At 47.1% G+C, this 18,477-nt stretch overlaps 1 protein-coding gene across 1 annotated transcript in view; it reads left to right on the forward strand.

Annotated features, from left to right (window-relative positions):
• Positions 1 to 18,477, forward strand: part of EFCAB6 (EF-hand calcium binding domain 6) — a 958,412-nt gene that overhangs the window by 369,669 nt on the left and 570,266 nt on the right. The window contains exon 12 of the mRNA XM_029597490.1: positions 6,352 to 6,587. Coding sequence (XP_029453350.1) covers positions 6,352 to 6,587 — 236 coding nt within the window. The remainder of the gene's footprint in view (positions 1 to 6,351; positions 6,588 to 18,477) is intronic.

Genomic DNA, 18,477 nt, shown 5'->3' on the forward strand with positions numbered 1-18,477 from the left:
TTAATACGGTATCCACACTGCATACCTGAAGCCCTAAAGTCTCTCAATAAAAACGATGCCAACTCTGCTACGAACTCATGGATCTCCATCACCTCCGAAATAGCTAAGTCTAAATGCCCCACCCTAAGAAAAGAAATCAAAACATCCGTCAAACACAACACCCCATGGTACACCCCTGAATTAAGAAACACAAAGCAAATTCTGAGACAGGCAGAGAAGAAATGTAGAAGAATGCCAACTCCCAAACTGAAAGACAAATACAGGACAATACTCCACATATACTCCACAAACCTCAACAAAGCAAAACAAGATTTCTACACAAAAAAAATCCGAGACTATCAATTCAACCCCAGGACCATATTCTCCTACATCACAGACCTGACAAACCCAAACCAGAACGACGCACACCACAGCACCCCCACCATCTCCTGCAAAAGCCTAGTGAACTTCTTCAAGGATAAAGTCTCCAACATCATCGCCAAGATCCCCCCAATCAACATCGAACCACCAAACTCACACTCACACAATACCACATGGCCTCAATTTCAGCCAGCCGCATCCACCGAAATTGAAAGCATCATTCAAAAGACAAACCCTGCCATCCACCCTCTAGACCCCATCCCCACCAAAACCCTGAAACTCATCCCCAAGATAATCGCCAGATCCTTAGCTGACATAATAAACCTGTCCCTTGAGCAAGGCATCTTCCCTGACAAACTCAAAAACGCTGTAGTCAAACCTATCCTCAAAAAACCCCACCTCGACAAATCTGACCCGGCAAACTACAGACCCATCTCCAACCTCCCCTTCATAGCCAAGATCCTCGAAAAAACAGTCAATAACCAATTCACGAACTCCCTAGAAAATCATAATATCCTACAACTAGCACTACATGGCTTCAGAAAACTATACATCATGGAAACACTTCTTCTCACCCTTGACGATACCATCCTATGAGGACTCGACTGTAGCCAGTCCTACCTCCTGATACTCCTCGACATCGTCTCCACATTTGATACCATCAACCACAAAACATTACTAAACAGACTCAAAGAAATCGGACTATGCGACACCACCATCAAATGGTTCAAATTATATCCCACAGATAGAACATTCAAAATAAAAATAAACATAACAGAATCATCCCAGATACCACTTCCACATGGTGACCCACAAGGATCTTCCCTCTCATCCACCCTATTCAACCTATATCTCCTCCCCCTCTGCAAGTTCCTCTCCAAATCAGACCTCACCTACTACCTATATGCAGATGACCTACAAATCTTACTCCCCATAAACAAAACACTCGAAAACACACTAAAAACCTGGGACCAAATCCTGACCAAAATAACTCAGCTACTCTCACAACTGTCCCTCTCCCTCAACCAAAACATGACAGAAATCCTACACAATACAAACAACAATGCCACACCCCTCCCCACCATCCCCACACCCAACTGAATGGGACACCAGTTCACACATGCTGCAAAAAACCTAGGAGTAACAATCGACAACAAACTAAATCTCAAGCAACATATTTCCACACTCATCAAAGATGGAGTTTTCAAACTACAAATCCTGAAAAAGATCAAACCCCTCCTTCACGCCCAAGACTATCAAATGTCCTTCAAACACTACTCTTTTCCAAGCTTGACTACTGCAACACCCTCCTCCTCGGTCTCCCCGTGTCCACCCTCAAACTCCTGCAGGTACTTCAAAACACCGCCGCCAGATCCATCACAAACAACAAAAAATGCGACCACATCACCCCCATCCTCAAAGACCTCCACTGGCTACCCATCACACACAGAATCCAATACAAAACCCTAACCCTCATACACAAAAAAATGAACAACAATAAGATGGACTGGTTAAACACATCACTCCTCTCCTACTCCACACAAAGAAGCCTCCGATCCACCAACTCTGGGCTCCTCGCCATCCCCCCCTTCAACGCAGCACACCTCTCCTCAGTCAGAAAATGAGCTATATCAGTAGCTGGCCCACACTATGGAACTCCCTCCCACCCCATCTCAGAACAGAACCCTCGACTCAAGCCTTCAAAAAACACCTCAAAACCTGGCTTTTCCTGCAAGCCTTCCCACCAGAAGCATAGCCCCCCACTCCCCCCCTTCTCTCAAGAATCCTCACCACAACAATATCTAAGATCTGCAAACAATTCCTCACACCCCCAAGCTGTGCTTGGCACAACACCTCCCAAGCTATAAAGGCATTATATTCCTATGCTATATTCCCGACATACCAACCCATATTATTTAGCACATGCATATTAATAACTGTTCCTTGTTAAATATCTCTAATTTACTCTATAATATGCTCTATGGCACATGAGCAGTAATAATCGTTCCTAATTGTTACTTGTTAAATACTAAAAATTATAATTTTATATGTTCTATGTTCTAATTTATACTGCACATTGTTAACTGTTCTAAGTTACATTTGTAAAAATAAGCAGCACATACCTTATTTGTGTTCCAGCTATATGTGAACCGATGTGATATCTCGATCTAATCTCAGTATAGAAAAACAATTAAATAAATAAAATAAAATATACTTTTAGCCATATTTAGGAAGGGCATTCTCCAGAGTGTTTGGGTGGGATCAAAAGATGGGGTGAATTTTCAAAAGGTTATGGGTGTAAACATTTACATATTCACATGTAAGTTGCCTCTACTCATGTATTCTGTATTTTGTAAAAGTAAAAAATGTGCAAATATTTTCACTTTTGCATGCACATATGTGGTGTAAAAAAAAGGGTGGTATGGGGCATTCTGGTGTGGAGCTAACATATATGCATGTAAGTTGCTATTTTAAAAGACATGTATGTAGATTTGCCAACTTACTTGCAAAATTTTATACCTGCTATTTATCTAGTGTAAGTGATATTAAATGTATTTATTGTATAGTCCTGACTGAGTGGAAGGTCTGGTTGAACTGGAGGGAGTTTAGTAGGAATGTGCAGAGGGACGCCATACGTTGCATTCGGGATTTGTATTCGTCGGGGGGCAGATACGTTGCATTCGGCAAGGGGGGCCCCTGATATGTTTATACGTTAATTCTTATTCGTTTCCCAGCTAAAATTAAATTAACTACAACCCCCCACCCTCCTGACCCTCCCAAGACTTACTAAAACTCCCTGGTGATCCAGCGGGGGGTCCGGGAGCCATCTCCTGCACTCACACCCTCGGCTGCCAGTTTAAAAATGGCGCAGATAGCCTTTGACCTACTATGTCACAGGGGCTACCGGTGCCATTGGTCAGCTCCTGTCACATGGTAGGAGCAATGGATGGCCGGCACCATCTTGTGCTCCTACCATGTGACAGGGGCTGACCAATGGTTCCGGTAGCCCAGTAGCCCCTGAGACATAGTAAGGCAAAGGCTACAAAGGTGCTACAACCCAAGAAAGAGATCTAGGCGTCATAGTGAATAACACATTGAAATCGTCAGTTCAGTGTGCTGTGGCAGTCAAAAAAGCAAACAGAATGTTGGGAATTATTAGAAAGGGAATGGTCTGATAGTAGGATTGCTATATACTACTATCAGACCACTGCAAATATTACAGAACTCAGCTGCCAGAATACTTGCTGGTAAAGGCAGAAGAGATCATATCACCCAGACACTTGCAGATTTACACTGGCTCCCAATAGAACAAAGAGTACAATTTAAAACACTATGCACAGTGCATAAACTAATAAATGACGAACAGGCTGACTGGCTAAACACCGCACTACGATTACATGTCCCGCAAAGAAATCTCAGATCGGCCAGTAAAGCTCTACTAACCATTCCATCACTCAAAACTGCAAAGTTGTCCCAAGTCAGAGAGAGAGCACTATCCTTGGCAGGACCTTTACTATGGAACACATTACCCCTGGAATTAAGGCTAATGAAAGATTTAAAACTCTTCAAAAAAGGCTTAAAAACATGGCTCTTCAAAAAAGCATTTCACAGTGAGGTAGCTGAATAACAATACAAAAACAGCTGAAAGTCACCAGTATAAAATGCAGAGTTGCATAATTTTATTATTTTTTCTCATATTTAAGTATTATATTTGAATGACAGTATAAACATATGATTGCGCTAACAATCATAACTGGTAACCACACCCATCCCCCATTTAGAATATATTATTGAACTATGTAACCGTATAATACTGGCACCTTTTGGATAATCTAGAAACCAAACCAAACATATTTGTGCCTATCTGTAAACCGTTGTGATGGTGCTCTACTAAACGACGGTATAGAAAAGTTTTTAAATAAAAAATAAATAAATAAATAATGCCTCTGTATCGCTCCATGATGAGACCGCACCTTGAATACTGTGTACAATTCTGGTCACCGCATCTCAAAATAATATAATTGCGATGGAGAAGGTATAGAGAAGGGCTACCAAAATGATAAGGGGAATGGAACAGCTCCCCCATGAGGAAAGACTAAAGAGGTTAGGACTTTTCAGCTTGGAGAAGAGGCGGCTGAGGGGGGATATGATAGAGGTGTTTAAAATCATGAGAGGTCTAGAACGGGTAGATGTGAATCGGTTATTTACTCTTTCAGATAATAGAAAGACTAGGGGCACTCCATGAAGTTAGCATGTGGCAGATTTAAAACTAATCGGATAAAGTTCTTTTTTACTCAACACACAATTAAACTGTAGAATTTATTGCCAGAGGATGTGGTTAGTGCAGTTAGTATAGCTGTGTTTAAATAAGGATTGGATAAGTTCTTGGAGGAGAAGTCCATTACCTGCTATTAATTAAGTTGACTTAGAAAATAGCCACCTCTTTTACTAGCAATGGTAACATGAAATAGACTTAGTTTTTGGGTACTTGCCAGGTTCTTATGGCCTGGATTGGCCACTGTTGGAAACAGGATGCTGGGCTTGATGGACCCTTGGTCTGACCCAGTATGGCATGTTTTTATCTTCTTATGTTCTATCGGCGCCATTTTGATTACTGGCAGCCGACAGCCTGAGTGCAGGAGATCACTCCCGGACCCCTGCTGGACCACCAGGGACTTTTGGCAAGTCTTGGGGGACCCTCCGGACCCCCACAAGACTTGCCAAAAGTCCGGTGGGGGTCCGGGAGCGATCTCCTGCACTCAAACCGTAGGTTGCTAGTATTCAAAATGGTGACGATTGCCTTTGCCCTCACTATGTCACAGGGGCCGACCGTCAGCCCCTGTGACATAGTGAGGGCAAAGGCTATCGGCTGCCAGTATTCAAAATGGCGCTGATAGCCTTTGCCCTTACTATGTCACAGGGGCTACCGGTGCCATTGGTCAGCCCCATCACATGGTAGGAGCATAAGTTGGCGCCAACCATCCATTGCTCCTACCATGTGACAGGGGCTTACCAATGGCACCGGTAGCCTCTGTGACATAGTAGGTCAAAGGCTATCAGTGCCATTTTGAAACCGGCAGCCGAGGGTGTGAGTGCAGGAGATGGCTCCCGGACCCCCCGCTGGACCACCAGGGAGTTTTGGTAAGTCTTGGGGGGGTCAGAAGGGTGGGGGGTTTGTTTAAATTGGCTCTTTTAGACACCCGAATAATTCGGCAAAGATTCATTGTATTCGTGGGGAATCGCGATACATTTCGCTTCCCCACAAATACAACGAATATGGCCCTTTACATTGCGGATTACCAATTTGTAGGGAATGAATGCACATCCCTAGGGTTTAGACTGAAGACCAAGCAGAGTCTCAATGATCTGGAGAAGGAATGGGTGAACAGGTAGACTAATTGGTAAAACTGATACTTTTATTGACACATGCATGTTTTAAAATACTCTGACTTAAGCACACAAATCCCAATACACACTATTAAGTCCTATTTTTTCACACTTAAAATATAATTTCTTTCAATCCATTGCATGTATTTGTGCATAAGCCTATATATGCATGTATGCTGCAGTGTAGAGATCTGCATACATTATTAAACTCACATATATCATATGCATGGGTTATAAAATAATATGGTAAAACTATGAGTGGCCATATACACATGTATATGTCACCGCGCGGAGTTGTTTGAAAATTATCCTCCCTAATTGTATTTTCAAATCGATGCACACTATTTTCCTTGCAAAATCTACTTGTAGAAAAAAACAGCTACAAAGGTTCATGGGCACTTGTTACCCATGGTAGTTTTCATACAGAAAGTAATCATTTATTTCTCTTTGAACCTTGGTGTAAAATCTGTGAGCAAAAAGTACTTGTGGACTTTGCCCCAAAGTAGACAGTTTGAAAATTGCCCCTCTAATTGTCAATTGTAAGCAACTGTATGATCCAGTGACAAAAATATTAGTGTTAATTTTTAATTTAATTATTTCTAGGATTCCTACTCTCTCTTTCATAAAATGGATTCTAACAGTGATGGTTTTGTCACTATGTATGATTTGCAACGTACTGTGGAAAGTTTCAAGTTCATCATCACCCAGAAAGAGTATTTGCGCCTGCTGGAAATGTTGGGTCTGAAAATGAATTCTACCTTAAACTATATGGAATTTATTGACTTGCTCCAGATGCAAGAACCAAAAGAAGCACACCCTTGGCTGAATTCATCCTTTAGGTAGGTACTATATATAACCTACAGAACGCATATTCAGTGTGCCATATCCAAATAGTGTCCTGTAGCAATTCTGTCACAGTTATCTCCTTAACACTCTAGCACATCAACTATCCCCCCTTCTTCCTTTCTCTTCACACTATCCCTGTAATTTATTTTATGATTCACTTATATTTTTTGGCAATGTCATATTTTCCTCTTTCTGTTCCATTCCTGAGGGAGTGTCAATTCTTGAAAATTAGTCAAGAAATGCATTAACTAATAAAATGGTATCACCTTATATTATATTTTTATTTGTTAACCTTTATTTCTGTGCATTCAAGTGTACTAATATGGTAATCAAAGCAACATAGTAGCAAGCAAACAAGACTGCAAAAATGGAATCTGAGTGGACGTTTGAGGTGAAGATTCCTTTTTTGTGTCTCATTTTAGGACATTTGTTGGTGTAACACCTAACTCGTTGACTGGCAGATTATAATATTAAGGGGCCTTTACAATAAAGTTTAGCTTGCACGTTAATGTCCTTTTCACGTGCTAAAAATAGCATGCTGTGCAGTTAGACTTTAACATACACATTAAAATGGTCACCCAACAAATTATTTATTTATTTTATTGTTTAATTATTTATTTTTTGTATTTACAGTTATTTATGTACCACTCCTTCAAAGAAGATCGGGGTGATTTACAATTAAATATTCATAACATATTATTGACAAATAGAAACATAAAACAGTACAACATGAGTACGTTCAGTAAAATAAAACTAGGTCAGATTATCTTGTAGGCACTAAAATTAGCATTTGCCTGCATGTAAATGAGAGCACATGATATACAAATGAGTCTTTATGAAGTCCAGGATAAATAATATGGTATTCAGTCCTCCATTTGATATTTACTGTGAGCCTGGCAAAGACAAAAATGTAACCCCTGCCTCAGACCAGGGGTTAAATATTTTCTGTGTACACTATGGCCTGAAATCCTGTATGCAACAATTTGTGAGCTGTTATGAATCCAGTTTTCAAAGCGAACTTACATGTGTAAGTTCACTTTCAAAATTATCCCAGCAAAACTACACATACACAATTATACTTTCTACTTAATGCCCATACTTTTTAAAATCAAAAAGTATGCATAGAATTCTGAACTCCACCCAAACTCCACCCTCTGAAATACCTCAACCCTATATACATATAAATGTGCACATATGGAGGGTAATTTTCAAACAGCTTGCATAGCAGTAAAGTTTATGTGTACATTGTATACATAGAAGATAATTTTCAAACAACTCTGTGTGGGCCTATATATGCATGTATATAGGTCTGCGCAGATTTGCTGTAGTATTTTAGAATCTGCACAGATGCATCTGTGCAGTTTCTAAAATATGCATATCCAAGCTCCCAAAAGCACACACATAGCTTTTTAGTTTGCACATAATTTTGCGTGTACTTGGAAACATTAGTATGTACATACTTTCTCACATACTCATGCAAATACTTCCGGTTTTGCTGGGGCGAACTCATTCCAAGATGGCCCTCCTGGCAAGGCAACCAAAATTTACCACCAGGCTAGCATCCCTTGTGGTGAGGAGTAAGCAGAAGCTTTTTCCTATCTTGGAGGTCCGAAGGAATAGACTGATACAGCAGGCCTGGTGGAACCTACAGGCTGAATTTAACCACACATTCTCCTACTCCTGTGGGGTAAGTACATATTGGGAAATAGAAAGGTGATTGGGAGGTTGGGAAGGGTATAGAGGGTGGGGTGGGGAGTTATGTGTTGATTTATAGCTATGAATGTTACTTTTGTAAAACACATGGAACGACAGTATATAAAATATCTAAATAAATAAATAGAGAGGGGCAAAAGCCAAATAGCTTATATTGATGCACAAAGGGACAGCATAGAGGCAATAAAATAGAGTGTATGGTTTTTAGGGGTTAAATATAACCTAACAATGAAAAGGTCACATAGCTAGCAACATGGAATAAAAAACTTTTAGTTCATACAAAAGTATATAGATTGAGTAACCCAAGAAGAAGGCCCAGGAACTGCACCACAAGGTAGGGGAGTGGCTTGACAAGCTATGTGCCAGGCAGAATGAGGCCAGAGGTTAGTTTCCTAAACACCCATTTGGGACATGTCTGCCTGGTCAGTCTGTTTCTTGCTTCTATTACAGGCCCCACTGTTTCCCTGCCGATCAATAAGACCCTGCCTTTTCCAATAGCTGCTAAATTTCCTCATGCACATGAACATCTTCCTTTTAAAATGTCTGGGTCATTGGCAGCACTGTCTTGAAGTGCTATTTTTAATGCACTCACAGGTCCAATAATTAAAGTAAGAGGGGTGTTAGAATCATACCCTTATAAGGGATTGTCAATGTTTCACTTCCTACAAGGATCCATTAATTTGTGGCTGCATCATGGGTGTTGATGGCTTGAAATCCAAGGAACACTAAAACATATATCTCCCTGTAACTGGAGCTACCTCCGAGCCCTTATTGCTACTTAGGCACCATGCTGTAAAAGACCACTGTTCAGAAGCCTGTGTTTCTGTGGAATTGGCCATGCAAACCCCTATAATAGATAGTTTCTTAGCGTCTGGTCAGATGAATCAAGGACTAGTGGATTAGGCACCTCTACCAGCAGATGGAGATGGAGCAAACTGATATCACAGTATATATATATATACCCCTGCAGTGAAATCAGCTTGCCAGTATTCACTGTCTTCAGCAGATGGATTGTAGGGATGTGCAGACAAAAAGTTTTTGTTGCGTTAGTGATACGTTTTCGTTGAGGGTCGTTTCCATTTTATACGGAAGTATGGAGAATTCCATAAGTTGTCGATCTGTCCATACGTTTCCCGGTTCCCATTAAAGTCAATGGGGGAAGGATTTCCAGCCTATTTTTGGCTGCAGAATTGGGGTTTTCTTATCAATTTTCATGAAACTTCTGGGGAGCAATCATCACAACAAAAGAGCTCCAAGGTACTTAGACTGTGGCAAATTGGCACCAAAGTGGCATGAATAGCCTAAGGCACTGGAAAGGTGCAAAGGGGTACCAGAAGTGGCAAGAGTGCTTTAACAGAGGCACAAAGCAGCAGTGAGAATGTCAAAAACACACCACAACTTCAAAACAGAGCACCGATAGCAGATGCATGAACCATCAAAGGCAGTACGACAGGCAAAGCGGCAAGACAAGTGGCATTGACATCCAACATCCAACAGCACAATGAAGGGGGAACATAGCAAGCAGATAGACTAGCACCAACACACTGAGGAACCATGAGAGTGGCAAGAACACCACAAGGAGTAAAGTGAGTCATCTGGTGTATGGCAGCATAGCAGAGTGGCAGAAAGCTGATAGGGGCAAGACAGGCTGGCAGAGTGGAGGTAGTCTGGTCTGGTCCCTGTGGTTTTGATAGGGGAAAGACAGGCTGGCCTGCAGAGAAGGACTCCCTGGAACAGGTCCACCCCTAGAGTTGGGTGTACCCGGTGTTTACATTGGCATCCAGTGAATATCGTTGGCATCTAGTGAATTCCGTTGGCGTCTAGTGAATTCCGACTGTACTTACGCACTTCAGCTGATGACAAAGGAAATGGAAGATCTCTCAGAAATAAGAATACTGCTACTCAAGTCCAAATCTGCAATATCAACCTATGTTGACTTTGTACCGTAGAGGTCAAACACTTCTAGGAACACAAGGCCTGGATGAACAGGCACAGCTATCGAGGTCAAAGACTTTTAGGAACACAAGGCCTGGATGAACAGGCACAGCAATCGAGGTCAAAGACTTTTAGGAACACAAGGCCTGGATGAACAGGCACAGCAGTCGAGCACAGAGGTCAATCCCACATAGGGACACAAGGCCTGGATGAACAGGCACAGCAGTCGAGCACAGAGGTCAATCCCACCTAGTGGGCAACAACTTCCTTGAAATATCTGGGGGTGCAACTCGGTTCCCACACAAAGCAGCTCTTTGCCCTGAATTATGATCCCCTCCTGTGTTCTATTCAAGCTGACCTAAATAAGTGGCATCAGCAGCACCATTCCTGGTTGGGTCGACTGGCCATCATTAAAATGAATGTCCTACCTCGCTTTCTTTACTTCTTCACTACTATACCTATATTTTTGCCCACCACCCTGCTTAAAAAATGGCAACAAATTTTATGCAGCTTCATTTGGCGTAAACGTCTCCCTCGGATTGCCAGATCCACGTTGTATCAACCAAAGATTAAGGGTGGGTGTTATGCTCAGGCTTGTGGACCCTTGGCCAACAAGAGGATGGTATACCTTTCGGAGGGTCCGTAGGGTCTCTTGTCGGGTGGCGAGGCAGAACAGGAGGCGGGACCAGCTGACCCTTGGCACTGGAGGCTGAGGCGAATACGGAGGCGATGAAGAGACGAGATGAGGCGCTGAGTCTTCACCACTGGTGGTCTGCGGTTCCCCCGGGAGGAGCCCGTAGGGACCCGACCGCTGGGACTTAGGTGGACCTAGGGAGGTCAGAGCTATAGTGCAAAGGCCAACTGGAACTTCGCCCTGGAAGCCCGCGGTCCCCCCAGGAGGAGCCCTTAGGGATCCGGGCCGCTGGGACTTAGGTGGGCCCTTGGAGACGGAGTCTTGGAGGAGTCCTAGGTCAAGTGCCAGAAGGTCGTCATTCGCCAGTCCAAGGTCGTGCACCAGAGAATTGCCGCTTGCCAATCCGAAGTCAGGAACCAGAGAATCACTGTAAGCCAATCCGAAGTCAAGAACCAGAGAATCACCGTAAGCCAATCCGAAGTCAGGAACCAGGAACACCAAGACGTAACAGGAGCAAGAAGCAGAACTCACCGAGGCAAGCAGACTCAAACAACACTCGCACGAGACGTTGCCAAGTCAAGGAATGAGCAGATGAAGCCTCCCTATATACTTCCTCTGCTCTGGATCATTGGAAGCAGGTGAGTCTAGTTAAAGGGACCCGGTCCCTTTAAATGCAAATGAGTTGACGGCGGCCATCTTGGATTCCATGGCGGAGGCCATCTTGGATCTTCCCCGGTGGAGGAGAAACGCCGCTGGGGAAAGCAGGCCGGCTTCCCCTGCAGCGGGCAGCACGGGCCCGAGTCGGAGCCCTCCTCCGGGGCTTTCATGGCGTTGAGAGTCAGGTAGGGGAACGCGGTCATGGGGCGCCACGGCTGCGGAGCACAACAGTACCCCCCTCTTTAGGGCGTCTCCCCGGAGGCCTGGGTTTGGACGGGTGGTCTCGGTGGAACTGGTCCAATAGACTCCGATCCAGGATGTTAGCCATGGGCTCCCAGGAATTCTCTTCGGGACCGAAGCCCTCCCATGCCAGTAGATACTCCCATTTCCTATGATGTTTTCTCACATCTAACACCTCCCGGACCTGGTAGGTAAGGTCATCTTCAGAGGCGACAGGTTGAGGAGTAGGAGGTGTGCTGGAGGGCCATGACAATACCAGAGGCTTTAGGAGGGAGACGTGGAACGTGTTGTGTATCTTGAGAGACGGAGGGAGACGGAGTTGGTAAGAGACAGAACCCACCTGTCGGATAATGGGAAACGGCCCGATGAATCGCGGGGCCAGTCGCCATGAAGGCAGCTTCAACCGGATGAACTGTGTACTTAGCCAAACCTTTTGGCCCGGTTTAAAAGGTGGATAAGGTCTTCTCCGTTGGTCCGCATACCTCTTTGCCGCCTGACCGGCCTTGATCAGGGCGCATTGTGTGGAGACCCACAGGCGATGTAGCTCTTCTGCAGAGAGCTGGGCCAGCGGAGATGGCACGGTGATGGGCACGGGCAGAGGCAGTCGTGGCTGTTTTCCATACACAATTTGGAACGGAGAGGATCCCGTAGCTGCGGAGAGATGGGAGTTAAGAGCGAATTCAGCCCATGGTAACAAGCTAGCCCAGTCATCTTGCTTTTCATTGACGTAGATGCGGAGGAACTGCTTCAACGTCTGGTTGGTTCGCTCCGCGAGACCATTGGTCTGAGGATGATAGCCCGACGTATAATCCAGGGTGACGTCGAACTTTTGACAGAGAGCCCTCCAGAACTTGGCTGTGAATTGAGGGCCTCGATCCGACAGAATACTTTGGGGCAGGCCGTGTAGCCGAAAGATATGCTGGACGAACAGCTGGGCCAGCTGTGGCGCAGATGGCAAGCCTGGCAATGGTACAAAATGCGCCATTTTACTAAAACGGTCGACGACCACCCAGATCACGGTGTTGCCGCTGGATCGCGGCAGGTCCACCAAGAAATTGGTTGCTACATGGGTCCAGGGTTCTGAGGGCGCCGGTAAGGGTTGAAGTAAGCCTGGAACTGCACCGGGGATCCTCTTTTGGCGGGCACACGACTGGCAGGACTCCACGTACACCTGGACGTCTTTATTCATCCGCGGCCACCAGTAATACCGTCGCAAGGTCTGTAATGTCCGGGATTGTCCCGGGTGGCCGGAACAACGGGAGTCGTGAGCCCATGCCAAGGCTTGTTTCCGCCAACAGGGCGGAACTAGTGTCTTCCCGGGTGGGATGGTTGTGGTGGCCGACAACAGGATACGGGATGGCTCGATTATAAACTGCGGCTCCTCGGCCTCTTCCGTAGACTCAAATACCCGTGACAGGGCGTCAGCCTTAACGTTCTTCCCAGCCGGTCTATACCTGAGAATGAAATTGAAGCGGGTAAAGAACAGGGCCCAACGGGCTTGTCGTGGGTTGAGACGCTGAGCGCGATGCAAGTATTCCAGATTCTTGTGGTCTGTGAAGACGGTGAACTGGTATTGAGCCCCTTCCAGCCATGGGCGCCACTCTTCTAAGGCCACCTTGATGGCCAGGAGCTCCTTATCGCCAATGGCATAATTCCGTTCTGCCGGCGAGAACTGGCGGGAGAGAAAGGCACACGGACGTAGCTTATGGCCGTCGGAGGCCTGACTCAGTATGGCCCCCACTCCCTCCGAGGATGCGTCCACCTCGACAAAAAATGGCCGCTGCGGGTCCGGGTGCCTGAGGCAAGGTTGTTGCATGAATGCCTCCTTGAGGCGACAAAAGGCAGTTTCCGCTTCTGGAGGCCAATTTTTGGGGTCTGCCCCCTTTCGGGTCAGGGCCGTCATAGGAGCGACAACGGAGGCGTAGTGGGTAATGAAAGAGCGGTAATAATTGGCGAAGCCCAGAAATCTTTGAAGTGCCTTTAGTCCAGACGGTTGTGGCCATTCCCAAATGGCTTTTAGCTTTTGTGGATCCATATGGAATCCCTGACTGGAGACTATATATCCCAGGAAGGGGAGAGACTCTTGCTCGAACTGGCACTTTTCGAGCTTCGCATATATTCTATTCTCTCTGAGGCGTTGCAACACTTGGACGACGTGTTGGCGGTGGGCCGCTAAGTCTTTGGAGAATATCAAGATGTCGTCTAAGTATACGACCACGCACTGGTACAAGAGGTCACGGAGGATCTCGTTCATGGTATTCTGAAATACGGCAGGGGCGTTACAGAGCCCGAACGGCATCACCAAATACTCATAGTGGCCGTCTCGGGTGTTGAAGGCCGTCTTCCATTCGTCCCCCTCCTTGATTCGAATGAGGTTGTACGCCCCTCTGAGGTCTAGCTTAGAAAAGATCCTCGCCCCCTGTAATCAGTCAAAAAGTTCAGAGATGAGAGGCAGAGGGTAACGGTCCTTGACCGTTATGGCATTCAAGCCCCGGTAGTCAATACACGGGCGAAGTGTCCCGTCCTTCTTTCCGACGAAGAAGAACCCCGCTCCTGCGGGTGACTTCGACTTCTGAATGAAGCCCTTTTCCAGGTTCTCTCTGATGTACTCATTCATGGCCTGTGTCTCAGCAGGCGAGAGGGCGTAGGTGCTGCCCCGAGGAGGCTCAGTACCAGGGAGGAGATTGAAGGCGCAATCGAAGGGACGATGGGGTGGAAGTACCTTGGCCTTCTTTTTCGAGAATACATCTGCAAACAAGGCATAAGGGGCCGGCAGACCAGGAAGGCTGGTGGAAGCCACGGGACAGGGGACGGGAACCACGGTCTGGAGGCAGTGGCCGTGGCACTTTGGCCCCCAGCGAGACAACTGCAGAGTTTTCCAGTTGAACTGAGGCTCGTGCTCCTGCAGCCAGGGAAGGCCCAAGACGATTGGGTGTATGGAGTACTTCAGAACATACAACGGCATGCGCTCCTGGTGGAGGATTCCAATCCTCAGTGGGACCGGAACTGTGGTGTGTCACGCGTTCTGGGAGAGGTTTCCCTTGAATGGAGGCGATGACTAAAGGCGCTGGAAGGCGAGCTTGTGGTAAGTCCAAATGCTCCGCCAGACTCTTCATGATGAAGTTACCCCCGGCGCCGGAGTCCACCAAGGCCAAAGTGTGGAACTCGCCGCCGGCGAAGGTTAACGCAACTGGTAGCGTAAGTGGAGGTACTGGAGAAGCACGGCCCAGGATGAGACCTCCTTTCGGTTTTCCGGCCGAGTCGGACATACTTCTATCTGATGGCCCGCTGCTCCGCAGTAAAAACAGAGTCCTTCCCTTATCCGCCTGCGACGTTCCTGTGGGGAGACTCTCCCGTGACCCAAGTCCATGGGTTCCTCGGCGGACATTCCAGGAACTTCAGAAGCATTCTTGGAAGGTGGTGAGGACCTCCTCATCCCCTTGACTACTGGGAGGCGAAGCCTCATCCGGCGATCTACTCGGTTGGCCAATTCTACCAGGCCGTCGAGGTCTTCCGGAAGTTCTTTCACCGCTAGCTCGTTCTGAAGGCATGAGGCTAGTCCTTCCAGAAAGATCCCGTGGAGGCAGTCATCTCTCCAATTCAACTCTGCGGCGAGGGTACGGAACTCTATTGCGTATTCGGCCACAGTCCGAGCACCTTGTCGTAATCGGAGTAACTCAGAGATCGCAGTGGATTTGCGGACAAGTTCATCAAACATCTGCCGGAAGGCAGACAGGAACTGGCTCAAGTTTTCAAAGATGGGGTCCCTTCTCTCCCACAGATGCGAGGCCCAGATCAGAGGCCTACCGTCCAGCAGGGACATAATGTAGCTGGTTTTGACCAAGTCATTGGGAAACTGCGTGGGGAGCAAGGAAAAATGAACCTGGCACTGGCTGAGGAAGCCTCGACACAGCTTAGCATCTCCGGCGTATCGAGAGGGTGCTGGGAGTTGAGTGGGAATTCCTTGTCTCAGGTCGCCCCCGGAAACCTGGACAGTGTGCGGCTGAGTAGGGCGGCCTCCTTGAGCCCCAGGTGGAGACGGCAGCGTGGGGCTCATGGGCCCTAATGCCTCAAGGTGCTGGGTCAGGCCCTGTACCGCAGAGACCAGGGCATCGAGGGTCTGTTGTTGCTCCTTCAGGCGCTGGGCCATTCCCGGAATGGCCTGGCAGGCGGATGCCTCTGCCGGGTCCATGGACTTGGCAATCTGTTATGCTCAGGCTTGTGGACCCTTGGCCGACAAGAGGATGGTATACCTTTTGGAGAGTCCGTAGGGTCTCTTGTCGGGTGGCGAGGCAGAACAGGAGGCGGGACCAGCTGACCCTTGGCACTGGAGGCTGAGGCGAATACGGAGGCGATGAAGAGACGAGATGAGGCGCTGAGTCTTCACCACTGGTGGTCTGCGGTCCCCCCGGAAGGAGCCCATAGGGACCCGACCGCTGGGACTTAGGTGGACCTAGGGAGGTCAGAGCTATGGTGCAAAGGCCAACTGGAACTTCGCCCTGGAAGCCCGCGGTCCCCCCAGGAGGAGCCCGTAAGGACCCGGGCCGCTGGGACTTAGGTGGGCCCTTAGAGACGGAGTCTTGGAGGAGTCCTAGGTCAAGTGCCAGAAGGTCGTCATTCGCCAGTCCAAGGTCGTGCACCAGAGAATCGCCGCTTGCCAATCCAAAGTCAGGAACCAGAGAATCACCGTAAGCCAATCCGAAGTCAAGAACCAGAGAATCACCGTAAGCCAATCTGAAGTCAGGAACCAGGAACACCAAGATGTAACAGGAGCAAGAAGCAGGAACTCACCGAGGCAAGCAGACTCAAACAACACTCGCACGAGACGTTGCCAAGTCAAGGAATGAGCAGAGGAAGCCTCCCTATATACTTCCTCTGCTCTGGATCATTGGAAACAGTTGAGTCTAGTTAAAGGGACCCGGTCCCTTTAAATGCAAATGAGTTGACGGTGGCCATCTTGGATTCCATGGCGGCAGCCATCTTGGATCTTCCCCGGTGGAGGAGAAACGCCGCTGGGGAAAGCAGGCCGGCTTCCCCTGCAGCGGGCAGCACGGGCCCGAGTCGGAGCCCTCCTCCGGGGCTTTCATTGCGTTGAGAGTCAGGTAGGGGAACGCGGTCGTGGGGCGCCACGGCCGCGGAGCACAACAGTGGGTTGAATCTTCCCAATTTAGTTTGGTATTTTGGTGCAGCTCAATTACGAGCATCTGTTGTGTTACACCGCTCCCAGAACATACCGCAATGGGTATGACTGGAGCAATCGTTGCTGGGCACATTTCCCATGTCAGCTTTGCCTTGGCAGCCTAGTTCGTCCTGGGGTCCCACTCAATACTTTTCTTACGCTTTACACACCACCTTTAGGGCATGGCAACAATGGAGAGATACTCTAGTGGGCACGGCGCCATACTCTTTGTTGACTCACCTGTCTACTAACACGGTATACTCTACATCTGATATGTCGAGGAATTTGAGACAGTGGGTGCAGTCGGGCATCACCAGAATAGACCATGTTTTACAACAGGGCACCCTTATGTCTAGTAGCCAAATGTGCACAGTGCACACAGTATTCTTTGGCCAGCGTTGATTTCTTGCATTACGCTCAGTTATACCACTTTGTACACAGAGGGCTGCGCAAAGGGATTCTCCGCCTGACAGGTACGCTATTTGAAAATTATTGTCAACATGCCGCAGTAATTCCGGGAGCCATATCCAAAATTTACGCACTTCTCACTAGGAAACCACCTGACAAGCCCAGGCACAGAGTGTCCTGGGAACTGGATTTTCAAACACAATTAGAGGACAAGGACTGGGATATCATTTATGCATGGACACATAAGTGTTCTATATCTACCGGTTTGCAAGAAAATTGCTACAAAATGCTGCACAGATGGCATTACGCTCCTGTGACCTTGCATAAATTTAGATCTTCTTACCCAGCGGGATGCTGGCGGGGTTCTGGTCATGTTGGCACATATTACCATATATTGTGGGAAGGCCCTTTAGTGGCCCAGTTCTGGATTTTAATAAGGGACTGGATTTCTCATGTTTTGTCTACAACTCTTGAAGTGCGCCCCTGCAATGCTTTCCTAGGTTCGCCTCTTGTAGGCATTACAAAAGCACAACAACACTTTACTTTACAAGTTTTTATTGCAGCAAGATCAGAAATTGCTTTACACAGAAATTGCTTTGCAGAATCGAGGTCAAAGACTTTTAGGAACACAAGGCCTGGATGAACAGGCACAGCAATCGAGGTCAAACACCGGTAGGAACACAAGGCCTGGATGAACAGGCACAGCAATCGAGGTATAACACTTTTAGGAACACAAGGCCTGGATGAACAGGCACAGCAATCGAGTTCAAACAGTGGTAGGAACACAAGGCCTGGATGAACAGGCGCAGCTATCAAGGTCAAAGACCTTTAGGCACACAAGGCCTGGATGAACAGGCACAGCAGTCGAGGACAGAGGTCAATCCCACCTAGGGACACAAGGCCTGGATGAACAGGCGCAGCAATCGAGGTATAACACTTTTAGGAACACAAGGCCTGGATGAACAGGCGCAGCAATCGAGGTCAAACACTTTTAGGAACACAAGGCCTGGATGAACAGGCACAGCAATCGAGGTCAAACACCTGAAGGAAAACAAGGCCTTGATGAACAGGCGCAGCAATCGAGGTATAACACTTTTAGGAACACAAGGCCTGGATG

This window comes from Rhinatrema bivittatum, chromosome 4 (genome assembly GCF_901001135.1).
Source record: "Rhinatrema bivittatum chromosome 4, aRhiBiv1.1, whole genome shotgun sequence".
Lineage (NCBI taxonomy): Eukaryota > Metazoa > Chordata > Amphibia > Gymnophiona > Rhinatrematidae > Rhinatrema > Rhinatrema bivittatum.